The 27801-nt window shown below is 39.4% G+C and overlaps 1 protein-coding gene across 4 annotated transcripts in view; it reads left to right on the forward strand.

The window, feature by feature from the left end:
• ttll6 (tubulin tyrosine ligase like 6) overlaps positions 1 to 19912 on the forward strand; it is a 38209-nt gene extending 18297 nt beyond the window's left edge. For 3 of the 4 annotated variants that reach the window (XM_016994621.2, XM_062984480.1, XM_062984479.1), the window contains 7 exons: positions 2104 to 2285; positions 4328 to 4516; positions 8887 to 9043; positions 11893 to 12165; positions 12809 to 13169; positions 14416 to 14617; positions 18245 to 19912. In XM_016994621.2, the coding sequence (XP_016850110.2) occupies positions 2104 to 2285; positions 4328 to 4516; positions 8887 to 9043; positions 11893 to 12165; positions 12809 to 13169; positions 14416 to 14617; positions 18245 to 18251 (1371 nt within the window). In that variant the 3' untranslated portion in view covers positions 18252 to 19912. Of the gene's footprint in view, positions 1 to 2103; positions 2286 to 4327; positions 4517 to 8886; positions 9044 to 11892; positions 12166 to 12808; positions 13170 to 14415; positions 14631 to 18244 lie in introns of all 4 variants that reach the window. The other variant, XM_062984477.1, reaches the window with a different exon arrangement.
• Positions 19913 to 27801: the final 7889 nt, after the last annotated feature.

Here is a 27801-nt window from a genome sequence, read left to right on the forward strand (position 1 = left end):
ACCAGTGCCCTCTGGCAAGTCTTCCAATCTTATAGGTTCCCAGCAGAGGGCACTAGACTACAGGAAATGTTTTGTTTTATTTAAAAAATCAAGTGTATACTGTGGCACACTGGAGTTCCCAGTCAATTGGTTGCAAGCAGATCTTGTAGGAAGATCTAAAACACAACATTGGACAAATTGAGTCTCAGCAATGGTTCACCAGGATAGCTGATACTTACTGCCTTATACTAGTGTCAGGCAGCATCAATTCTTAATGCTCCAGATCTGGTTATCTGAGGCTGTGCTTTTAAAAGTCATGCCCTCACCTTCATAGGACCACAAATTCACAGATTAAGCTAGCTGTCTACACAATGTCCTATGGAACCCGGTAACATATCATTTATAGAAACATTTCCTTTACTTACTTCAAACCCGTAGTTTAATTATTATACTAGAAGCTCCTGATTTGGTTGGTTCTTGTTTATTTAGTTTTCAAGCATCTCCCATAAAGGAACAGAACAAACCCAGCAAAATGAAATGCCCCATTAAAAGATACATTATACTGAATGCATTGTTAATGAGATTAAAGTGATTAAAATACAGAAGACTATATAAAAGACAATAAAATATGATATATTTCCATTGTAGATAGAAATACAAATTTAATTAAAAAGCATCTACAGTATATAGTTTTATATATATGCAAATATTTGAGCTAAAAAAGTGAAAACACTTCCTGCTTTTCTAATCATGATTTTAAAAATTTCTGTTCTGGAGAGAAATCTTTTTACTAGATATAACAATAAATGCTTTTATGAAATATTTATCCTTTTAACTAGCATATAGTCATTTTAATTAAATGATCAAAATTGCATTTAGTGGCCTTTGAAAGACTCTTGAGGAATAAATCCGTAATTAAACAATTTCCTAACTATATTTGCAGTTTTTGGAGCATCTATCATTTAAAAACGATTGTTTTAAAAATCTAAATAAATTTAAAGTTTTGTAACAGTTTGCTTCTTAGAATTAGATTGAATTGCTAGTCCCAGCAAACCCACTTAAATGATGGGAATATGGCAAGACAACATTTGTGTAAACACCATTTATTCAATGAGCCTACCTTAGTAATAATAATAAGTAATAAATCTTTATATCCTGCTTTTTTTCATCATGGGACCCACAGCATCTTAGAACATATTAAAATCATGTAAACAACAATCCAAATATATCGATAAAAAGTTCAAAAAATCATAAAATAGTTTTAAACAACAATGATATACATTCACATTCTTGTGGCATCATGTCCGACCATATTGCATTTTGTTCCAGTCCAGTACAAACTAGTAAATGAATTTAGGCCTATTTTATTTAAATGTAATTGTGTGATCTTCTATATGGAATTCAAATTAATCTACCTTTGAATAATACTGTCATCAAAGTCTTAATTCTAAAATCTAGTTAGTAGTTACTTCTATATCAGTTATAAAAACTTCACAATAGTTAAAAAAATTCTCACAACAATCTAACAAGCTTGCCGTTCAACCTACCAGTGCCTAAAAGGCAACTGTTTCATTTTGTTACAATAAAATGACAGAAGATGTTATGGCACCTTAAAGACTTGTACCTTTATTATAACACAAGCTTCTGATTATAAAATAATGTACTAGTTGACCGTAAAAAATGCTATAGAACCCCTGGTTAGGTCTAACTAAGCAATTGTCAATGGTGGCTTAATTCAAGCTATGAAAAGTCCAAATAGGAAGATCCTGCAGCCATCTCAGGGAGATGCTTTAGTATGTCAAAAATGTGATAAGTAAATGAGTATCTAGGTTTAGAAAGGTGTTCATACATTGGTAAATCTCTAGAACCAACTTTTGGAGTCGCCGCTAAATGTATCTATGTGTGCGTATCGCTTGTTCATTTCAACTATTGTGATTAATAATCGTGAAGATCAGAATGTACCTTGAAGGCAGTGGATTTAATTCACTGGAAGAATTCAATCTCTACTTTTGCTTACTTTCTTCATCCTTCTCCTTTTAGTGTTATTCTCCAAGCCATGCTTTGCTTTATAGTTCAAATCGTAGCACATGCAGATAAGTGCATTCATGAATCTTCTAATTCTAGGTGAATCATTCTCCAAGCTTTAGTACAGATTCGTGGCTGGATAGAGAAGTCAAAGACCAACTCTTGTATGACACTCTGGTTCTGATCAACTTGGGGGCATGTGATAAACGGAAAGTCTTGGAAGAAGAAAAACGGCGGGGAAAGGAGAGGCTTCTTAAGCAGTCCCGTAATCAAGAATCCAGGTGTGAGCTTTTTGTGTCCTTCTATTATTTCCTGGGGTTGTGTAAAGTTTGTAAATCTCTTACAAAATATCTCTAAATGCAGTGGATTTGCAGTCATGGATTTCTGAGGAGTGCAGAAAAAATTACTGTAGTTTAGATGCAACTTTTAAATCATTTAGTTGCTGTGTGCATTCAGTATGAGTAATTGCCTCAAAATAAGAAGTCTTAGAATGAAATTAAAAGTGTATGTTGAACTTAGACATTATCTAGTAATTTGGACTACACTATTATACATATATGGCTGTTAGTGAAATGAGAGCAGGAGATCTAGTTCCCTTTTCCTTTCCATAATATCTAATATGGCTTACCCATGGTGTCGTTCCTGTTCAGGTTTGCATTGTTGGATTAGTTGAACATATCCTGTTGCATCTTGTTCCCCGACTTACCAAGCAGATTATGACATAACAGCATTAGCTAAAATATAGGGAAATACATGGAATCAAATATAGGGTTTTTTTAAAAGAAGAGAGCACACAGAAATCTATTTATGTACCTATTTGGAAAAATATGTATTGTTTGCAAGCTGATAAATGTGACCAGCCAAGTTTTATGCTTCCTTTTGCTTTAGCTTTGTCCTTCTCTTTATTGACAGTGATTCTGCCAAGTGCACTGATTTTTTTCTCAGAGATATGCCCTTTTTCGTCCCAGAGAGCCAGGCTTGGGTTTTGTATTTATTTATTTTTCTTCCTTAACTGGTGGTACATGTGTGCATTCCCTCACCATAAAACTGATAGAATGTACTGGAGCAAAAGAAGAAAGTGGTGATGTTGAATTACCACACAATTTTTTGCTATTTATTTATTTATTTACAGCATTTTTACCCCACCTTTCTCACCCGAGGGGACTCAAGGCGGCTTACAATAAATAGGCAAAAGTTCAATGCCTGAAAACAATACACTAAAACAACAGTTCATATGAAAACAATTAACATTTTTACTATCTCTTCTGATAAGATGAAGTTACATGTGAATGCTGAAATGTTCAACTAGTATTAGAAGACAAAGCAGACTTCAGAGTGTTTTAGTTACCAATATGAACAGTTGTGTCCAATTTGTTTAATCTTTCAGAACATAGCTTTAGGGTCAAAACATCACTTTTTTTGGTCTCTTCTAATTTTTTGAGGAATGTAGGATTGCTTCACAGCCTGCAGCAAAACTAGGGTATATGTAATAGGAAACTCACCATTTCTGTAAACATTTCAGTGTAGGACTCTGAAAAGAAAGGTTGGTGTAGAGATTCGGACACCGTGAATTCTGTGTTCAAACATTTTAAAATGTAATTTTTAAAAGAACAGATTATATATATATATACACACACACACACACATACATACATACATACATACATACATACATACATATACATACACACACCTCTGCTCTTTTATCCATTGTTCAGTACAGGTTTCCGAGTGATTTGGAAGATATAAAGAATGCATAAATATATATGCCACTAAATATATATAAGTTTATATGTGTGCTCTGTTTACTATTTTCCAAAGATTATTGATGTGCTTTAATTTCACTCACATATGGAGTGGACTTTAAAATTTAAAAATTTAAAAAGTGCAAATTCTTGTCATGGATTTTGGCAACATGCTTCCATCCACCTTATTTTATTTTTGTAAGGAAATAAGAAATAACAAGGGCCCTGAGTTCCTATCTTGCAGTGCGATTTGCTCAGATTTGTTTTTTGTTTTGTTTGTTTCTACCCCAAGGAGGGGGAAGACAGGAGAGAGCAAGGCTAAGCTATACATATTCCTGTTTGCTTCTGAGATGTCTGTACCTGTATGGAGTAAATAATACACACATATACAACATGAAGTGTCTCTGTCTCTGAACTTGGTTTAAAAATTGTATGAAGAAATCTTGCTTCCGCTTGTAGCCTTTGGGAAACATGATTTAAGGATTGAAATGGCACTATGAAAACCAAATAGGGAAATTTCTCACTGTGGACATTTTCTTTGGGGTTGTTAACAGTTTTACTTGGGTGGTTTTTATCAGAGCCGAGGAAAACAAGAGCTGCCAAGCTGCTTGGCTCCAGGAAACAGAAAAATATGAGGAAAAAAACACAGGAGGGTATCGCCGAATTTATCCCAGTTCTGATTCAGAAAAATATGATAAGTTTTTCCAACATAATAATTCACTCTTCCAAGAAACAGCAGCCTCCAGAGCACGTGAAGAGTACGCCAGGTAGGAAAGGGTCTTTTGTGGCCTATTTCTTTAAAGAGTGAGGAATGTTTTAGAAAGAAAACAATTCCTTCCAAGTCCGTGTTATTGTTTTAGACATTCTATTCTAGTATTGCTAAATAGCCATTCAACCTCTCATTTTATTGAACTTAAAGGAGGGTGTCCAACCTTTTGGTTTCCTTGGACCACATTGGAAGAAGATTTGTCTTGGGTTGCATGTAAAATATGATAACACTAACGATAACTGATGAACAACAACAATAAAAAGGTTCATGCATAATGTTCATGATATTCACTACCATAGATAAGCAAAAAAAAAGTAGTCGCATAATAATCCTAATTATGCACCACCCTGTTTGGAGCATCTTTTACAATTGTTGAGCAGGTCATCTGGTTGAACTGTTTGCAATTATAATGTACAATACTCTGATTTTTAGACATAACATATGCTGATTAACCACATTCCATTCATTTGTCATCTACAAAGTTCATGCTCAAAAACGGTGCAATTGAGTTACAAAAAAATTGTAATGTTTTAAGTAAGTTTATGATTTTGTGTTGGGCCACATTCATAGGCGTACTGGGCAGCAGGTTGGACAAGTATGGTTTCAAGCATCTTTACTGAGTTTAACTTTCTTGTGATGGTTAGAGCACTCGAGAAAGGCTCACTTTTTGTCTTCTCATAGATTTGTCCATTAACTATTTAGACAGATTGATCGTTGAATAAGAAAAGCATTTCTAATACCAAGCAGTTCAGCATCCCCAAATGTCCTCCAGTCCTAACCCCAAAATTTTTAGCATTTCTCTCACCTTAGTCCTTAGAGCAATTGCCTAAGAATCTGATTGTGTAACTTCTAGGTGGCCTGTTAAATCTAGACATATTTAGGCATGTCTGGCACCAGAATTTGGCACCTGCCAAGGCCCACAAGGCTGCAGGAGACCCATTGGCGATTACTAGATTCTGCTTACCCTGCTGCACCTCCTCTCTCTACCTGACTATTCACTTCATTTCTAGACATGCATAACAAAGGTCAGAGTGAATGGGTACTCTTTTCATCTTGCTTTATTCTCTTCTGGGTAGGGATGGCTGAACATGCTCACTAAATTAGTATTCTTGGTGAAAACTTGGGTGACAGTTTATCCTTCTTTCAACATCTCGTTATGTATAAATAAACTTGCAATACATGTATACTAGAGAAGGGAGGCATTTCTCATATTATGCCAAATAGGCAGGAACAGCAGCTGCCTTGTGCTGTTCTGTATGTCCCAAAGCCCAGCATCATATGGCAAACTTTCCAATATCTCAGGTTCTTTGGCACACATAAAAGACTCAGGAGATGGAAAGGCAGCAATTATGAATTGTGGCCTATCTGACATTTGTTCACCAATATCTACAGGATTTATTCAAATCCAAGGGCAGAAGAAACTACACAGTAGTAGTATATAACAGTAATTCATGTGTACACTATCACCAAAGCACACCTGTGCATTTTCTGCTTGTGTGTGTTGGTTAGACAATCAGACTCCACAGACTAACAGGAATTTGGGAATTTGATAGCAACAATGCTGAAGAGTTTTATGTACAAACTGCAGAAGTTGCATCATGAACTCTAACCTAACTTTATGTGAAGCTAGGGATATTTTTAAAGCAGCTGAGGACAAGAGGAGGAACGCAGATTTATAAACACAGTACAGCACTTTCTAGAATACATTGGATATTTTCTGGCATCACCACTCTACAGGGCCTCTGCATGCCTAAATCAGCTGCTAATTTCAGCTAGAATAGGCCTATTGAATGTATTGCTGAACGGTAAATTGACACTATATAACTCTACATCTTCGGTGGGCTAGTGGCGACTGGTACTTTGATTTAGGTCCATATATCTTCATCAAAGGATCCCCCAGTTGCATAGTGTGTTAAAGCGCTGAGCTGCCGAAAGGTTGCAGGTCCGAATCCGAGGACCGGAGTGAGCACCCGCTGTTAGCCCCAGCTTCTACCAACCTAGCAGTTTGAAAACATGCAAATGTGAGTAGATCAATAGGTACCGCTCAGGCGGGAAGGTAACGGCGCTCCATGCAGTCATGCTGGCCACATAACCTTGGAGATGTCTACAGACAACGCTGGCTCTTCGGCTTAGAAATGGAGGTGAGCAGCAACCCCCGGAGTAGGACACTACTGGACTTACCTAACCTTTATCTTCATCAAGCAGATATACACATTATTGTGATGTAGTGGTTTGAGTGTTGAACAAGGTCTTTGGGAAACCCATGTTCATATCCCATCTCAGCCATGGAAACCCACCCTTGAGCAGGTAATGCTTGCTTAGCCTATAAGGTAGGCAATGGCAAACCTCTGAAGAAATCTTGCCAAGAAAGTCCTGTGATAGAAGTTGATTTGAAGGCACATAACAATAGCAATAGCAATCTTAATCTATAATGGCAAGATGAGAGACAGATAAGTTGCCGAGTGTGTTACATGTGTGCAAAATGTTGAGATGAATTGAGAGTAGTACACTGCTTTATAATTTAATGGTATCAGAAACCCATTAATGTTAACAGTCTTAAACATGCATTCTTTCTCACACACAGAGACATCTTTTCAGAATATTCACTGTCCCTTAAAAGAATTATAGAGGATGCAAGGCACATCTAGCCCAAAGTAGCTGTGCAGGAAGATACAACCAAAGCACTCCTAAAAGATGCCTATTCCACCTCTATCTAAAGACCTCTAATATACTACATCACCATAACAGTGTACTTATTTTCTCCTCCATTTGCAACATTCCTGAAAAAGCTGCAGCACAAAGAAAGTGGACAATGGCCATGGTGGATAGTGTATTATTCTGATACCCCTCTCACTTCTCTTGTAGGGAAATGGATACAAGACCAGACATCTACACGGTAGAATTGATATAAGTTGACATCACTTTAATTGCAAAAGTCAAATCAAGTAGATAGTAACTTTAAAATTTTAGATTGAGCATCTGTTCTCCAGAATTCCAAAATCTGAAATACAGCATAGTCATCCATGCAAGTGGCTGAGATAGATGTACATTTGCTTTTCTCATTTTGCTTTTTGCACAAAATTCTCTAAAACGCTGTACATAAAATTACTTTTTGGCTATGTGTAAAATGTGTATACGAAGCATAAATGATTTTTTTAGTTTTGGCTTGGGTCCCATCTCCATGATATCTTATTATGTACATATATGCAAACACAGATATTCCAAATTCTGGAAAAAAAATCTGAAATCCAAAACAATTCTGGTCCTAAGCATTTTAGTTAAGGATATTCCACTTGTATAAGAAACTACCACCTTTACATAAGCAACAAGGGAAGTTTTTTAGGAAGTGTTCTTGGACTAGTTTTGGAAATGTTGTTAAGAAAACTGGATGCACTAGGTATGGGACTGTCTTCCTCCTTCTAATGCCCTCCAATGGTTATACTAGATGGAAATGGTAACAGTTGTAATCCAGAGTTTCTGTAGGGTTCCAGGTTTAGAAAGGTTGGCAGGAACTATTATGTTAAATGTAATGGGAGTAGATGATTGTTTGGGGCATCCTTCTACCTTTACTGCCAGTAAGAAATGGTTTTCCAGACCATATATCTTTAGTTTTAAACCAGCTTCCAATTTGCTTTCAAGTGCAATTGAATTAAAGATGTTGAGTTAGATCTACAAAGCCTAGATGGCCTGGATCTAGAATGTCTGAAAGAGAGTTTCCTCTCATATAAGCATGCCCAGAATTTGAGTTTCTCAGTAGATACCATGTTACATGTCCCATCAGACCTGGAGATCAGATTGGTAAGTTTACAAGGCAGGGCTTTCCCTGCAATAGTACTTTTGTTGTGGGTCTCCCTCCTCATGGACGTCAGGTCGACTCCATCTGGTCTGAGCTTCTGGGAGGCAGACAAGATTATACTGATTTGTATGGCACTTGGTTCTTAAAGCAGTGTCAGCATTTGATACTTTTGTATGTGTGCTCTTACTATTTTAGTTCACTTTTTTAACTAACATGTTGGGCTATTTGGGCCATTATGTTTGTCCTAGCAAGTTAAGAAATATTTTTAATAAATAAACAATTCAACATCAGTTCATCTCGAGGGAATCAAGAATAATTTTAAATTTAAAATATCTACAAACAACATTTAGCTAGAGGGTTAAGCTAGCACTGAGCTCTTGGAAGATATTTATCATAAATGTTCAAAGACGTAATGTCTCAAGACTGGGTTGGGAGGGGGGCAATTGTACTACTTTATTACATTTTACTGTGAACAAAACATGCTTTAAAAATTACAAGTATTTCTTGTACTTTTGTAGAAAATAATAAATTTAAAATGAGGAAAAAAAAATCTTTCCAACATCAATTCATAGGCAGCAGCTTCAGGATCTACGTCTAAAGCAGGAGCAAAAAACAATTATGATGAGAGAAAAGAAGGCTGAGCTGCAGGGAGAGTCTAATGGAGAGAAGATAAGGGCTGCCAGGCGCAAGGTGGCAGAAAGAACAAGGATGGCGCCTACTTCTGCCCAGGTAAGAAAGGTGGAAAAACATTTCTCATGGGGTTTTCCTCTCATTGGTACTTTGGGAGGAGCATACAACAGCTTGGAAAGTCCCTTTAAGTTTGCTTTCATAAATCAATTGGAAGGACTGAAACAAAGAAAGAAATGAAACACCAGAGATCGCCATCCTAAGATCAAATTGAGTTGTTTTATCCTTAATTTATTGTGTTTTGTTTTTGAGTTACATCCTTTTGTCTGATATTATGTATATTGTTTTTGTGTTGTGAGCCTACTTGTGTTGTGTTTCTACTGAAAAGCCAAATGTTCTAGATGACTCAAACTTTTTCACAGTACTGATAGGATAGGGTTGCCTCACTATCCTACATAGTTGTGTTAGTCTCTTACCTCTTCCTTTCAAACTTACCTTAATTTGTTATATGTACCCCACTATTAAGGCACATAACATATAAGATAGGGACCTTATTTACTTTTACTTAAGCGATCCCTCATAGCTCAAGGATGATGGTCCTCCAAGTGTAATGCCTTGGCTGTGGATGCGTAGGTGGCTGTGGAGACCTATTCTTGACCCGCACGTTCTTCCACAGTGAAGACATCGGTTTCCAGACAGAAGGCAGTCCCTGTCAGGGTTGGCTTGATGTGCCTTCCTCTTGGCATGTTTCTCCCTTAAGCCCTCTATTCGTGCAGCACTGTTGGTAACAGCTGACCTCCAATTAGAGTGCTCAAGGGCCAGGGCTTCCCAATTCTCAGCGTCTATGCACAATTTTTAAGGTTGGCTTTGAGCCCATCTTTAAATTTCTTTTCCTGTCTACCAACATTCCGTTTTCCGTTCTTGAGTTGAGAGTATAGTAACTGCTTTGGTAGACAGTGATCGGGCATTTGGACAACGTGGCCAGTCCAGCGGAGTTGATGGGGCAGGAGCATCGCTTCAATGCTGGTGGTCTTTGCTTCTTCCAGCACAGTGACATTTGTCCACCTGTCTTCCCAAGAGATTTGCAGGATTTTTTGGAGGCAACACTTCAGGAATGTTTCCAGGAGTTGAGTGTGACATCTGTAGACACTAGACAGTCCATGTTTTGCAGGTGTATAGCAGGGTTGGGAGGACAGTAGCTTTATAAACAAGCACCTTGGTATCCCCACTGATATCCCAATCCACAACACTGTCTGCTTCATTCGAAGAAATGCTGCATGCGCAGAGCTCAGGCAGTGTTGTATTTCAGCGACAATGTTGACTTTTGTGGAGAGGTGGCTGCCAAGGTAGTGGAAATGGTCAACATTTTCTAATGTTACACCATTAAGCTGTATTCCTGGCACCTTAGGGACCTTACTATACGTATTTATTTTGGTCAGGCAAGTAGGAAAAGAAGTGAAAGGTTACAAAGACAAGAGAAATGAGGAAAATTGGGGAGGTAAGGAGAAGAAGAAGGAACAAGAACTAATACATCTGAATACATTTGGAGACAGATCACTGTAGTTTTATTCCTTGTAAGTTTCAGATGGGTTCACACATATATCTGTCTTGCACAATATTGCTAGTACTTCTACTTGATATTAGAAGTAGTAAAATTTCAGTCTACAGTTGGGCAGGACATATGTGAACCTGTAAGAAGTCTAAATGCTTAATGTGGCCTCCCCATTTTGCATGCATTCCAGTCCCTAGATGCTTGGTGTGAATGAGACTCGAGCTCATTATATGTCAGAAAGGTTGAGGTATGCTGTGGTTTTATGCCCACATCCTGGCAAATAAACAGAGCTTTGGATATTTTATCCCTGAAAGCTGTCTGGAGGTAGCTTGAAATCAAAGAAGAGATAAAGTTACTAGCAGTTAGAGATTGATATCAAAATATAAGATCTTTTCTTCTCATTCTCCAAAGTTTCAGGCTATATCCTTTGAATAGCAGGAAGGCCAATCCATATCTTCCAGCATTTCAAGTTGAAAATTAGGCACATGGAGCCAGGAAAGATCAGTGAGGCATACCTTCCAATTGTATTGCTTTGGCAAGGACAGTCCCAATTAAACACCTGCTATTCCACATATCCACTGCTTTTTTATTGTCTCAGTTTCTCTCTCCTCCTCTCGCTTTCTTCTTTTACCTTTGGCTTATATCAACTGCTGCAAAATGAGTCCAAACTGAAAATGTATTCGTGCACAATTAACTGATCAGCAGGAGAAGGGAAGGGTGGATGGAATCCCTTCCCTTAGGCTCAGGCAAAGTAAACTGCTGCAGGTTTTCCTGGACCATTTGTTCTTCCTCACATATTTTTAGCCAATACTCTCTGATGTTGATTGGTCACAAATGTCCAGATTCTCGTTAGAAATGTTTAGCTTATGGTGTGGTTAGGATGGCAAAGTTTAGTACTAAGGAAGAACACAGGAGCTATGAGATGCTGCAACAGTTTTCTTTTCCCTGAATCTACAAGGAAGGAGAAGGATTCCATGCCTTCCTCTCCCCTGTTCTCCTTCCTGCTGAGTTAACTGAATGCAAGCTACTTTCGTACTTTGGACTCAATTTTGCAGCAACTGAAGTAAGCCAAGAACAAAGGGGGAAACTGTTCCAAAATGGGATAATTGGAGGGTATGTATATAGTGTAGACCTGTATGATATATGTACTGAACAAGAGAAGGAACTGAACTGACCTGAATTTGTACATCTCCTCAATTAGTTACTTTGGGACAACCAACTCAGTGAATAACATTGTATCTTGGCTGTTACAAATATTTTGGGACAATTGCTGGCTGGGAAGTCTGGAAGTTGTAGTCCAAATGGTATCTTTTTCACACTCTGTTGCTTATCAAAGCTTCTCATTTCCTTGCAACCTAATACTGTTTTTTTAATCTTTTGTCTTTTTATTCATTCCCAGGTTTACACAGAGTCTAGCCCCAGGCCTACCTTTCTGCTTAAACGTTTTTCAGATATACCACAATCTGAGGGAAAAGTGGATTCTAAGATTGGCCATCATGAGAATCATGAGTCATGGATCCCTGAAAAACTGCCTGTGAGACCTTACAGCTCTGTGCCTGACCTTAGCAGAGCGAACTCATCCAATACACCAGAACAGTATGATTCCAATCCAGAACTGAGGGATAGCATTAGTTGTCATCACTCTGCAACAGACATGAGCATGAAACCTACAGTAAGTAACAGAACTATGTTTAGAGCTGGAGAAGTTACACTGGGAAAAACAACTCCCAAAACCCCAGCTATGTTTGGTGGATGATGGTGGAGTGGTATTCTGGATACTGCAAATACAACATAGTGCCTTTACCAAGTTCTACCTATGCTGCAAATTATTGTATTGTATTTCCAATCCCAGGGGTTTTCCAGGCACTGCTTTGGTCTTTGATGGTTCAAAAAACCCTCAAATTAGTACTGTGGCCATTATTATTATTATTATTATTATTATTATTATTATTATTATTATTATTATTATTATTCACCATTCATGGACATTCTAGGGTGGGTACAACTACAGCAGCAGCAAAACATAGTACGTAAATAACAAGAGCACTAAGGCTAAAAGGCCCTCCAGATTAAATAGTTTTCACATTGGTTGCAGGTACTGTCTGGATATAAACACATTAGTAGCCATCCTGGATTAAGCACCAATATGCATTTTGCTCCATTAATTATTTTAAGTCTCTGCAGCACTAGGCCTGAATATAAGGAGTACATAAGGTACTATTGGTTTACTGCCAGCTGGGTTATTATTATCAGTGAAGTAGTCAGGCATCTAGAGCAGAAACTCTTTTACAGACCTTCCTTCTCTCCCTTACCAGCTATCAAGTGAATATTCAAAACCGTGTGATAAACAAAGCCCATGTCCTCACAAACATTTTCCATCAATGGCCCGTCCTCGTGCGAAGAGTACAACACCAGCAAGCATGGCTTGCCGGAATGTTCTGACTATTAAAAGCTTTCGTCCATTTGGAGAGGAGTCCTTCCAGTTTCATTTTAGAGGACGTGCACCCTCCTCCTCCTCTGCTGAACAGGCAGCGGGAATTAAATTATCTGAGAATGAACAAGAGAAGAAATCCATCTTGATCTCAGAGTTCTTCAGCAAGCTGAATCGCATACCAGTGGAGAAAAACTTCAAGCTTCTCTTGCAAGGGCGCTCTCATCACCTCACCAACCGAGCACGTGAGTGCCATTTTCTTCTCATCCTGTCAGCTAAGAGGTCTATATGTCTGTTGAAACTGAAGAGTTGATCACAGCATTTGTAGCAAAGTTGATCAAACAGTATGTAAGACACTGGACAGAATGCCTGATTTATTTAGAAGTATCTTAGGTACCTGATGATCCCCAGGTTAGATAATTTGTAATGCTATTTATTAAATAATGTCATTTGTTCATTTTTGGGTTTCACAACCAATATAGATTATCCATATTGTAACCTAGCATATTTCAAGAGAAAGGGTGTTGAGTAGGTCTGTCAAAGGATTGCATATTTTGGGATTATTTTGAACATGACATAAAGTTTAGTTTATGGTTTCTTGCATGACTCAGAACACACCTTTGGCATGCCTCCAGGTGGAATAAAGAAATAGAAGATTTTACTTTCTTTGTAACACTGTGCCCACATTTCTGGAATCTCTGATTAGTTTAATTTTTGCTAACTAAGTTAAAATTGAATGATTGATTCCTAGCTTGACTAACCAGAGTTTAAATTCACTCCAATTTACCCAGTGTTACGTGATAGATAATTACTTATTTTAAAACTTAAAAGTTTTGATTCTGTGACACTATTCTGAAAGATGGGATGAAGTAGGAGAGAGTGTGAGTCTGAGGTTTCTTTGCATAATACCAAATTCTAGTTGTTTGTGGTGTGGTGTTGGTGGAGTTTGCTCAAGACAGTTCTTTAGCATTGCTGGACACCTAGACCAGGCATGGGCAAACTTTGGACCTCCAGGTGTTTTGGACTTCAACTCCTACAAATCCTAACAGCTGGTTTGCCCATGCCTGGTCTAGACCATACCTTGACATTATCAGTAAATATCTGGGCAACTCCTGCCTCATGTAACAGTTAATAGGATCAACACTGACTCTGAAGATTTGTTTTCACAGTTCTGCCCCCAGGAAAATGTAGGTTATATAGTTGCTTCAGTTTAGAAACTTAGATCCCATTAGTGAAGATGAAACTGAGGACATCTGCAGTCTCCACAAAAACTAGAAACAGCCCTTCAAGTGATTTGGGGGGTGAAAAGGAATGAGGTGGGATGAAAATAGGAAGCCAAAATCATAAGTATGGCCTTGGAGTGGCATATTACTCCTACTCAACAATTATTTTTATTACTCTAAAATCAAAGATTTTTAAAAAGAACACCTCTGTTGTGTTGCTGGGTATGTTGTAGCACAGCATACACATCTTGTGCTTTTTGTTACACAGAAAGTGCTTCTCTCCCAAGAGAAATTCTGGACAACAGGACGGCTTCTAGCAGGAGGTCGAGAAAGTACTACAGTAGTCACATCCGTGCTCAACAGCAAGTGGTTCAACAGCATAGTTTGCAGGACCTTCTGATGGTCTCACGGATGAAGAACCAACCCCAAAGAACCAACCCTCCAATATTGGGAAATAGTGCTGTGAAGAGGTAACAGGCAAAGGTGGCTCTCAGGTCCTCTGCAGTGAAGGGGGGGGGGGGATAATTGGCTGGGAGGGATCAGGAACTGCGATAATTTAAGGGAGAACATAGCATGGTATTTAGTGCCCTGTAGTTGTGCACTCATGAACGAGATTCACGACATATTAATTCACAGACCAGATAGACATAATTAAATGGAAGAAATAGGCCACAACTTTATTTGGTTACAGCTGTTGATGGGGTTGACACCCACATGAGTCTGGCTCCAGGTACTTGATCTGTAAGCCTCCATATCCATACTGGATTCCTTGGTATGACCCAACTCCTCAGTATACTTGCCGCCTCCAAGAATTATAGTCAAAGTGTCTGCCCACAGCTGGGCAAGACCATTTCCACACACCCCAAATTCTTTAAGGGAGCCCCATTCAATTCCAGTACCTGATAAACACCTAATCCTAGATCTCATCCATCTCCAGAGTTGCAGCAGCCAACACATACATATGTTTCACAATAGCCAAAACATAGGGAGGTAGAGTGGGATGAAGCTTGGATTGAACCTTCTCTCTGACTAGGACTACTAAGTACTCCGCTTACATGAACTGAGTGAAAACTTCTCATCCAGGTCACTCCAGCTGGGTTATAGGAGTCCATCAGCCAATGAGAGTCCAGCAACTTTAGAGTCATTGGCTGGTACCACAAATGGCTTGATATCAGTATCCCCCAACACACACACAGAGGGAGCCCTGGAAAAGAGATGAGAGACCTGCCAACTATGGGGACTGCTGATACTCTGCTCCCATTCTACTTTAACTGGCTTGGTTCAGTGCTATGGAGTTCTGGGAGTCTTCTCTGCTTAACAAAGGCAGATGCCTCACCAAACTACGAATCCCAGGATTATATAGCATTGAGCCAGGACCATTAACTTACAGATGGCATCACTCAAATAGGAGCTCCAGGTGCTCCCGAAGCAGCTTTCCCTATTGTTTTGGCTCAGCACTAAAATTAACCTATTACTCAAATCTAATGTGCACACTAAATTTGGCAAGGTAATTTAGCCAAAAAGATGAGCATTAGATTTAAATAAATACAGTACTTTGCTAGTGAGAAAGAGAGAGTAATCACTAGAAATACCAATTTAGCAGTTGCACTTCTTCACCTGAAATAGATGTAAAGAGAAATAGATCTAGTTATCATCGAAATTATATCCTTTTTCTTCCCTCTCTGTCTAAGATTAGAGCCAATGTGGTATAATTGTTTTGAGTGTTTGCCAGGGTTCGAATAGTTGCTCAGTCATGAAAACCCACTGGATGATAATGAGCCAGTCAACAACAACAAGAACAACTTTATTCTTGTATCCTGCCACCGTCTCCCCGAAGGGACTCAGGGCAGCTCACAACAGCAACAAGCCCAGCATAACAACATAAATTAATAAAAAGGTTCAAAACAGTAGTTAACACAATATAGCAGTAAAATATGCACATCATATAAAATTTCCTTTAAAAGTTAACATATAACAGAAGGTGACTAGTGCAAGGACTCTAAAAGGGTCTATAAGTTAAATCAGGGCAGGAAGGGGACGAACTAGGGTTCCATTGAAGTGCTAAAACATAGATCAAGGGGCAATGCATTTTTCATATCTGGTGGCCTTATTCACTCAAGGGCATTTTGGAAAATCCATGTTTTCAATTCCCGACGGAAGACGGGCAGTGAAGCAATCTCCCTGGGGAAGAGAGTTCCAGAGCTGGGGAACCACCACTGAGAAGGCCCTCTCCCTTGTCCCCACCAACCACGTTTGAGACAGAGGTGGGAGCAAGAGAAGGGCCTCCCCAGATGATTTTAGGGCCCATGTAGGTTCGTAGGAGAAGAAGCGATCACAGAGATAGGCAGATTTTGAACCATTTAAGGCTTTATAGGTGATAACCTGCACTTTGAATTGGGCTCAGAAACCTATCGGTAGCCAGTGAAGCTGCTTGAACAGGAGGCTTGACCGCTCTCTGTAGCTTGCTCCAGTTATTAATCTGGCTGCTGATCTTTGTACCAGCTGTAGTTTCCGGGCTGTCTTCAAAGGCAGCCCCACGTAGCGTGCATTGCAGTAATCCAACCTGGAGGACCCCCAAGCTGCGGACATGTGTCTTCAGGGGGAGTGCGACCCCATCGAGCACAGGCTGCCAGCATATGCCCCGATCGGCCATATGACTGACCTGGAGGACCTCTGTCTTGTCAGGATTAAGTTTCAGCTTGTTTGCCCTCATCCAGTCCATCACAGTGGCCGATCCAGGACCCGAGGGTCTTCCTTGGAATTTGTTGGAAAAGGTTAGTAGAGTGTCATCCACGTAGAGATGGCACCAAATTCCAAAACTCCAGATGACCTCACTCAGCATTTTCATGTAGATGCTAAAAAGCATGGGAGACAGAATGGACCTCTGCAGGGCCCCACAGGTCAATGGCCAGGGGTCCGAACAGGAGTCTCCCAGCTTCACCAACTGGGAACGGCTCTCCAGGAAGGAGCGGAGCAGAGCCATTGCAAAGCAACACCCCCAATACCCATTCTGGAGAGCCGTCCCAGAAGGATACCATGGTCGATGGTATTGAAACCGCTGAGATGTCCAAGAGGACCAACAGGGTCACACTCCCCCTGTCAAGTTCTCTGCAGAGGTCATCCACCAAGGCGACCTTCTCCCAGCTCCAAAGGAAGGCAAAGGCAAGCCACATCTGAACAAATTTTGCCAGGAAAACTCTGTGATAAGTTCATCAGTCAGAAATGACTTGAAGACACACAACAAGACATGATTATCCAAATACTTCTGTCCAAGTCTTAAAATGACCTTATTCAACAGTTTCATGTAGAGATTTAAAAATATAAAGCGGAATAGAAACCCATAAGAACCTATAACATAAAAGCAGTAGTTAGCAATAACTTCTGGAAATAGCCCTCCAGGTTGGAATCGAATCACTGAAAACCTGCTCCAGTCCAGATGCCCTATTAAGAAATATGTTATGATTGATAGTACAGGTAGAATATCCCTTATCTGAAATGCTTGGGACCTGAAATAGTCTGTATTTCAGATTTTTCAGAAGGTACTTTTATGCACAACATTTTAAATAATTTTGTGTAAGCCAGAAAATAATTGTATATGCCTCATGTTTTTTAATAATGTTGCATGTCAAACAATCAGAAAGCAGAAGTTTCATTATCTCAGCCACTCAAGTTGATAATTTTGGATTTTAAGGTATTTCCGATTTTGAATTGGTAAATAAGGGATACTCAGTCTGTACTGAAAGATACTGAGAGCAGAGTAGAATTAGCTTATCATTGGTGTTCATCCAGCCTAGATCATCTGCTGAAGCAACCAAAGCAATTTCTTTTGCCCAGCTCTGAACCCATATTGAAATACGGTATATTTGCTCAACAACCTTTTCAAGAGGAGAATATAAAGAATTGGTTAATATTACACATGTCAGGGGTCCTATTAAGATTTCATCACTGTTTTTGTTGTTGTAAGCTTCATGTTGTAAGTCATGTTGAAAGATAGGGAAAGTGTTTAATATATAAATGTTGTCTGAGTAAAATATTCAGAATCACTGACTTTAGCTATCATTTATGTTTTCTTATTAAATCATTTCCTTCTCTTCTAGGGTCTGATCAAATCCTCCAGAAGTACAGGCATACTGACTTATTTGAACTGTTCAGCTATAGTGTACTATCCAGTACAATCCTATACAATGCAGCAGAGAACTTTGACTTGTAAGAACATTGTGTCTTTTAGGGTAAATAGACCTCGGGGTATTGGGAGTATCTGGCTTTCAGCTCCCTGCAGAATGGTGTGGCTGATGTTTTGCATATGGAAACATTATTTCTCCTGCATCTCTAAGAAGACACATGGTGCATTCAGCCAGTTTCAGATACCAGATAATGTCTGCATTGTCCCAATCATATACTTCTCTAGATCTTCAGAAAGGATGGAGTCGTGCCACTGTACTTTGCAAATGGAATCCTAAGGACGAAATGTGATACGACATGGGGCTGCATGTATCTCATTGATTTTGTTTTCTAGTGGAAATCATCTTCAAAGGTTACAGCAAGAAACAAAGTTGTGCAGGAGGAGATATATTTAACTGCCCCCCAATCTGTTTTGTTAAAAGTTCTTCCTGGTTGGTTTTATATTTACAGGGAGAAAGCTACATGTTGTGCTTCTCTGTGATGAAAAACAGCAGCTAAGGAGGAGCAGCTTTCACAGCTGCTTAAAAAAAAGAAATCAGGAGAAAGATTCATTGGGTTGCATGTCATCTCTTGTTAACTGTATACTTCTCACATTTTTCAAAATAGTTCATGCTAATAAATCTAGAGATTGCAAAGAACAAGCAGTTCAGAGGTTGAGAAAATAGATTAGCTTTCCTTCCTGGAATAAAAAGTCCGGTACATCTTTGGATTATATTGTCTCTAGCTGTAAAATATTTGCTCAAGATCCTCTTGACAGATTTGTTACAACAGATATTGTTGCTGTTAATTTTATCTCCCCTTCTATTCCTGCCCTATTCCCATGCTTACAATGCTATTTTGCCAGGAAGATGGGGTGGTGGAGTGCATTTAAACAATCTATGGCAGAAATGGTATGCCATATTCTTGGCATGAAATATGGGCTACTCAAGCGGGAAAAGGAGGCTGAAGGTGATGATTGCACAGAAGGGAGACTTTGGTATTTGGGGCAAAGTCCCTGCAATTGCTTGTTTATGCAACTTTAATGAAAGTTTATAGTCATTACTACTAGGAGTCAAGGGATTGGGACTTCCTGGCAGGACTGAACCTTCCTGGCAGTGCAGAAGTGTGATTGAGACCGTAATATTCAGAGCAGAAGAAAGCATGGCAACAATAAACACTTACTTTTCTCTGCAACATCTCGGGCATTGATTCCACCTTTTTACAGCGTGTAGAAACTTATGCTGGGATCTGTGGTTCTTCCAGTTTGCTAATGAACCTATTGATTTTTATGGTAATGATTGTGTCATGGGTTTCAACTGTAGGGGGCACTCCTCATTACAGGAGTTATGTTAACTAGGTCCCATTTACTCTTGTGTATATATTCTGAAGAGACAGGTTTATATAACTTCCTTTATGCAGAGCATGATATTTCTGGTCTTTTTTAATTCTACCAAATTTCCCCTTTCTTTAACTCATGCTTCATTTGTTTGCCATGGCCTGTGTTCCAGTGCTTACTATAATTCCATTGGATCTGAGCCCACCTAAATGACTCTTGTGGGAATAAAATCATTTAGTATGGGAATAAAATATACATGCAAGTTTCATTTGATGGCTATAATTTTTTTGGCTGCGAAAATGGTGGTTTTCAGATTGCAGCATTTGCCTTTTTGCTCTACAGAAGAGTAAACATTTGTGGCTTATGCAATGTCATTTGCTCTGGTACTTTACAGTGTATAATCATACCTCTGGTAGGAACAGAACCAGCCTCGGACATAACAAGAGGTACTGTGGTGTCTAGCCTGACAGTCTTAACAAGCCAACCCATCTTACCCACAAAGCCATTCCAGTGCCAAACTATGTCTGCATAGCATTTATGGGGTCCTGCTCAAATATAGGCATTTCTCTCTGGGACAGCATGTGGCATCCAGAAAACTTCAACTTAAAAGCAAGTTTCTGCCCTTGCAGAAAGTTACAGAAAACAACAACTCTTTGGTTTCCTTATTAACTCACAAAGTGACCATCATTATGACCATCATTATGACCAGAGGTAGACTGGGACAAAATGTATACCTGTGGCCAGATAAATCTTCCTCAGAGTCAGGAGGGACTCATTTGCTCCGTATCAAAGGTAGGTTTTGCCTCCATTGCGGTAGTATCCCCTGAGTGTAGTGTTCTATTTTATTGAGATGACAGTCATTCATTTACATGGGGGGAAAGTAAAAATATAATGAGGGATGAGATATTTCAACAATTCAACACTTACCTGGGATTGGTTCCCTTTGGAAAGTAACTCGCTGGAGCCTTACTGACATTTGAGGATGTTTTTCTCCAAGCACATAGGTTGAACATAGGTGGAGTGACTGAGGGAATTAAGTGATCTTCACTTAATACCAAAATAAATCAAAATTGGTCAAATCATCTACATGTTTCCCCATTCACATCTCAGCTCTGTGTCTCTCTCCCTTCCCACTGCCACTTCCTGTTCTCCCATCCTTTTAGTTGTTCTGATTTGGCAGAGAAAGTCCTAATTCTTTGCCATCTTATTTTTTCAACTCAACGCTTTCTCTCTGTTAGGTGTGCATACCATGATTTTTGGTCAAATACATTCAGTCATGCACACACATTCATTGATTGCAATTCAACTATGGCCCCAAAGGTCTTTGTTGCTAGATGCTTTATTGCTGCAAAAGGGTGTTTGTATGCATTGTAATAGGTCACAGAATGTTGAGTTGTGCACTATTCAAGGGCGGGCTGTTGTAGAAATTAGAAATACCATTATATTATTGTTCTTTGATCCCAGGATATCCGATCCTGCCAGGAGTTACTGGTTGCCTTGACATTTCATTTCTTCAAACCAAGAGGTTAAAGTGAGTCCAAAAAGAGTTATGGCAGGCCAGAGGGTTGTATAAATAGGCCTTTCATTAGCAGCTGTGTGATTTGGTGAGGCTGTCTCATGATCTGAACCTGGATGAAAATACTGTGCCATGATGTTTTCCTGCTGTGTAGTTATGGTGAATCAATGTGATGGTTTATTGGCTGATGGAGGAAAGCTTTAGGGTTGAAACGATGGGCCACTTGCTCCGAGAACACTCCCAAGGTTGAATAAAATAGTTAACTCCCCTTCCCAGTGATTAAGTTTTAATGATGGAGCCTGAAAACAGACGTGACTTCCAGTCTGAATAATCTCCAGCAAGCTCTGAGTCAGCGGATGGGGGGTGGCTGGGAAACCAGTAATGAACAACATAGTAGGGAAGTGTGTGTTCCAGGAAAAGAAGGCTGCTCTTGCATCTTTAAAGGCCAGAGAAATCTGTTTTCATCCTCCGGTGCCTCTGAGCCACAAGATGGAGTCAGGGTGAAGGGCTCAGGATGGCCTGCCTTCCAAAGTTTTGAAGCAGATAATACCCCTGCAGTATTGTCTTGGATCTTTTCTTCTCTTCCTTATATAAAAAGTGCCCCTGCTGAGATAAACCAAAGAGCCACTGTCCACCAGTCTTTGATGTGTGCATTTTTGAAGCCTTTCCTATAAAGTTCTCTGCCTTGAGGGCTTACCTCATATGACTGTTGTCTCATCCTGCCTATAGATAATGGTTTTATTGGTCTTTATTCTTATTTGTTGTTTGGATTCGGTGACGTTGCTTCCGATATGTTTTGTGGTATTTATCTGGGGTGAATCAACCATACATTATAGGAAGTAAGTATGGATTCATCCTTCTTGCTGTCTTTAACCATAAGCTTACAAAGGCATTCAGTGCCTTTTCTCCAGCTTTTGTACCACATCTGGGGGCTTCTAACCCCATACATCTGCCTTGCTATGGTATGTTGTTGCAGTGGCAACTGATGTATTACAAAAATTGCATTGAAGAAACTTTATCCCACTGCTTTTGCTCTTTCTAATGCTTCATTTAATGTTAGAATCCAGTAACACATCCCTGTATTCTCAGAATACAAAGAGCAGTGGACAATATTACCATCGCAAAACTACTGAATTTTGGTGGTGACAACCAAAAGCAACAGAGAATGCCTTCCAAAATATGGTGCTAGCATGCTCCCTGAAACAATACTTTCCAATGTTTAAGAGATGAAAACCAGGACAGATGCGGCCAAACAACTTTGGAATATGGTCAAGATGACAAAGATCTAGGAGAGGCTGTGGCTGTTTGTTTTTGTCTAAATCCACTGGAAAGGGCAGGATTATGCCCTCCATTTCCTAGCTGAGTTAACCGAGTGCAACTTACTTTTACACTTTGAACTCAATTTGCAGTAAACTGAGGATGTAGGGAAACTAAGGCCCCTTCTACACTGGCATATAATCCTGTCATAAGATATACTGCTGGCATTATTAATTGGACACAGGCGGAACTGGACAATTTGGACAGAAAAACAAGAAAACTCATGACCATTCATCATTCACTGCACCCTCGCAGTGATGTTGACTGGCTATATCTGCCTAGAAGATCAGGTGGCAGAGGACTCTTACAAGTAAAACAAGCAGTCAAAGAAGAACATGCCCTGGCAGAATATGTAAAGCAAAGTGAAGAACCTGCTTTGATTGAAGTCAAAAATCAGAAACTCCTCAAAGCACAGCAAACAAAAAGCCAGTACAAGAAACCCACACTACAAACTAGAGCTGACAGCTGACACAACAAAACATTGCATGGAAATTCCTTGACAAAATTGAAGGAAAAGCTGACCTTGCTATGTCTCACGAATGGGACACTGAAGAAGGAGACAGAAGGCCTGATCCTTGCAGCCCAGGAGCAAGCCATCAGAACAAAGGCAATTAAGGCCAAGATCGAAAAATCAGCTGATGACCCAAAATGCAGACTGTGCAAGGAAACCGACGAAACCATTGATCATATTCTCAGCTGCTGTAAGAAAATCGCACAGACAGACTACAAACAGAGGCACAACTATGTGGCACAAATGATTCATTGGAACTTATGCCTCAAGTACCACCTGCCAGCAGGAAAGAACTGGTGGGATCACAAACCTGCAAAAATATTGGAAAATGAGCACGCAAAGATACTGTGGGACTTCCGAATCCAGACTGACAAAGTTCTGGAATACAACACACCAGACATAACAGTTGTGGAAAAGAAAAAGGTTTGGATCATTGATGTCACCATCCCAGGTGACAGTCGCATTGACGAAAAACAACAGGAAAAACTCAGCCGCTATCAAGACCTCAAGATTGAACTTCAAAGACTCTGGCAGAAACCAGTGCAGGTGGTCCCGGTGGTGATGGGCACACTGGGTGCCGTGCCAAAAGATCTCAGCTGGCATTTGGAAACAATAGACATTGACAAAATTACGATCTGCCAACTGCAAAAGGCCACCCTGCTGGGATCTGCGCGCATCATCCGAAAATACATCACACAGTCCTAGACATTTGGGAAGTGTTTGACTTGTGATTTTGTGATACGAAATCCAGCATGTCTATCTTGTTTGCTGTGTCATAATAAAATAATAATAATAATAATAATAATAATAATAATAATAATAATAATAATGCTTTATTTATAACCTGCCCTGTCTCCCCGAAGGGACTTAGGGCAGCTTACAACAAAATAAAACACAGTGACAAATATTCAATGCCAAGGATAATATATAAATAAAAAACAAGCTCAAAAATACCTGTTTTGAACTGGATTATGAGTCTACACTGTCATATAATCCAGTTCAGAGCAGATAATCTGGATTTTATATGGCAGTGTAGAAAGGGCCTAGGAGGAAGATACTGAAGCTGGATATTATAAAAGTCGCTGGAATAATGGGATGACAGGATTATTTGGGACCGATCATTCTAAATCAGGACACTTGGGGAATATGCAACAATACAAAGTTGCTCACCTGCAATATGGATTATGAGATAACATTGTGTGGTTTGTTGTCTTTGGTCCCTCCACCTTGTTGGAAATTAAGATGGCAAAAGCTAAGAAACTGCAATAATCCAGGGGAGTGGTTCCCAACCTTTAGTTTTTCAAGTGTTTGGGCGAGTAAGTTTAAAGATGTTGAGGTGGGAACATCTGACTTGCGTGACAAACAAAGAGTTGGACGTCCTGTGACAGCAACCACAGAGTTTCACAAGCAAAAGTTTGACAGATTGATTCAGGACGATCGATCGTTGTATCACTCAGAAATTTCAAGCATGATCAGAATTTCACAAGAATGTGTGGGTCACATTATTGCTTTGCTTGGCTATCGGAAGATCCAACTCTTTGTCATGCAAATCAGATGTTCCCACCTAAACATTTTAAAACTTACTCACTCAATGATGCACCAGTACTCACATCAACACAATCACCATAAGCAGCTTGCATTCTCTGATGAATCTCCTTCTGCTATCAAGAATTCAGTGACTGCACGTTGCTTAAGTCGCATTGACCAACTGTCTGCACAGGGTTCGATACTTCACAGTTTAACAACACAACCGTTCAATGCCAAAGCTTCCCGCCAAATGGAACTGTAGAGGAGAGTCTACTGAACAAGCCAGTACCTGCCACATACCACTACTGCCATCTGTTGAGTTGCGAAGTTGGAGGCATTACTTTTCATTCAACCCTCATATTATGAATTCTGTGAGTTGAATATCTGAGTGACTAAATGCTGGAAACCACCTAATCCAGAAGATGCAGCAGTATGAAGGGCAAAAGGAGAAGGAGGTATGCTGCTCATACTGGCTCTGGAGAACATTTTTCATTATTCTTGCCTTAATATGAGTTCACTAATGAGCCACAAGCCACTTTACAGTACCAATGTTGATGTCTGATGCATATCAACCAATGGCATCCTTCTCGATACCCAGTCAAAGTCCAAAATAGCTAGGAGCAGTCAAGCTTTTTGGTCTCTAACTTGGAAAAATTCCACAAACATTTATCTTCCTTGACCCTAAAAATACAATAAAGATAATACAAATCAAATCACGTTTTATTGATTAGCCCATCGGCCGTATCAAAACATTTAACACATAGACATACATACAACATACAACATACAACCCACGGTAAAAAAAGAAGTTAAAATAAACAAGCTGTTAACAAGACCCCATTCAGGTCAAATATCTGCATCACCTGCACAGTTTACCCCAATTGATTCCAGATATGCAATTCTCAGTTGTGTGGCTTTGAATAGGAAAAGGGCTGTTTTGTGTGTTATTTTAGGATTCTGGTCAATAAAGATAATAATGTATTGCCTTCACCGGGGCCTACCCCTATGGCATCAAAAAAGGTTGCCTTTGGATCTATGGTTTTGACCCTGGAATCTCAGGGTTTGTGATAGGTTTCACCTTGCAAGTTTGAGCCAGTCTGACTTCCCTTGGAAAGCAGCTCCTTGTTTTATTTATCTTATTTTATATCTCACCTCACCTTCTCGCATGATAGATTCCACTATTCAAGGGTGGCTGCCCTCATGGGGACATGCATATAAGATATTGTCACCTGTTTTGATGATGTTATAGCTTAAACAATTCAGTTGACAAAGTGTTTTCCATTAGGAAAGAAATCAGTTCAGTAGCTCCAGGCCAGAACCAGCCCGGCTTTTCTGTCTTAGGAATAACACTTCCTTTGTATATTATGGTGGAGCTTGACCCAACCCACACTTACCCATCTCTGGTCAGTGGAGAATAGACCTATGTGGCCTCAGCTGCAGTTGCCTAAAGTTGCATGTCATAATCAAACATCCTAAACTTCTTTGGCCTTGTTTCTGAGTAATAACAAGGCTGGTTCAGTCATAACTGCCAAGATGCATTGTTATCAGACCCATCCTTGGATACTCTACAGCAACTCAATTTTAGATGCTTTGGAAGTTGACCTTGGGAATGTGTTGTCTGAAATAGTCATTCAAATGAGTGGGATTACCCTAAGAAAGAAAGAGCAAAGACCAGCAGTGGCTGATCTTGGGCAAGTCACATGCTCTCAGCTACAAAGGAAGGCAATGGCACCCCCTCCCCCCAATAAAATCTTATCTTAAGACAGAAAAGACTTGAAGCTATAATGTACGAATTAATATTAATCAAGATTTTATTTTAGCATTCAATTTATATAAAACTAAATGTATTATTTTAAAATTATGGTTATAAAATTGAAATGTCATCATTTCTAATTTATAATGACCTTATGGCAATCCTGTGACAGGGTTTTCTGGGGCTGAGAGTGTATGATATCAAAGTTACCCAATGGGTTTTCATGACCAAGCAGAGATTTGAATCTGAGGCCTCTTCTACTCTGTCCTTATATCCCAGGATCTGATCCCAGGTTATCTGCTTATCCCAGATTATCTTCTTATCTCAGATTATATGTCAGTGGTGACTCATATAATCCAGTTCAAAGCAGATAACCTGGGATCAGATCCTGGGATATAAGCACAGTGTAGAATGGAGCCTACTTTCCAGAATTATAGTGCAATGGTCCAGTGGTTAAGCCTATGCTGTCTCTCCTATTAATACATGCAATTATTTTTTAAACTGTGACAACAACCCTTTATATTAATGCTAGCTTTAGCTACAAATGCCTGAAAAACAAAAGCCTATCTGAACAAAACAAAAATGAAACAAGAAAACAAAATACCTGGTAGAGAAAGAGCAGCCCTTGCTTTTCTACATAGAGGCATGTTTCTCCCAAGGATCTGAGCAGACTTGTATGAACAAATGAGGTCTTCCAAACACACTAGTCACAAGCCAAGTGGTTGTTGAAGATAATAATCCGTACTTTTCACTTTGCCTAGATTCATATGAACAAGAGGAGAAACATGTGCTTCCCATAATTAGTTCCACTCAATAGTCTGTAAGCAGCATTCTGGACATGCTGAAGTTCCTGAATTTTCCAGCATATTACATATTTCCTGTATAAAATCCACATTGAACTGGATTATATAGATGGTTCTGTGAAGGAAATTCTGTTGAAATAGCTGGGAGTGATTTCTAAACAACTAAGGCCCCTTCCACACATAAATATATAAAATTCACATTGAACTGGAATATAGGACAGTGTGGACTCAGACAACCCAGTTCAAAGCAGATATTGTGGATTATCTGCCTTGATATTCTGGGTTATATGGCTGTGTGGAAGGGCCCTTAGATGTGCAGTGGTAAATATCAGTAGTGTGACTTCACTGGCTTACTGAGGGCCCTTCCACACAGCCATATAAGGTAGAAAATCCCACAATATCTGCTTTGAACTGGGTTATCTGAGTCCACACTGCCATATATCCCAGTTCAAAATAGAAAATGTGGGATTTTATTCAGCTGTGTGGAAGGGGCTTGAGTCAGTAGTCTAGTTACATGCATTTACTCAATCTTACCTATAAAACAAAATTTGATTTTTAGTCAACTATAGAAACCAGGCAGGGTAGAGTGAGGCAGCTGCTTCAGACACAAGATATGATAAATCATAGAGAGAAAAGAACAAATTTGTTATTTGTTAGCTTGTTGGTTTACTAGCTGCCATGGATGGGAAATTACTTGTAGGGTTTTGTTTTTTCCCCCTTAGGTACCAAA

This window comes from Anolis carolinensis, chromosome 6 (genome assembly GCF_035594765.1).
Source record: "Anolis carolinensis isolate JA03-04 chromosome 6, rAnoCar3.1.pri, whole genome shotgun sequence".
Classification (NCBI taxonomy): domain Eukaryota; kingdom Metazoa; phylum Chordata; class Lepidosauria; order Squamata; family Dactyloidae; genus Anolis; species Anolis carolinensis.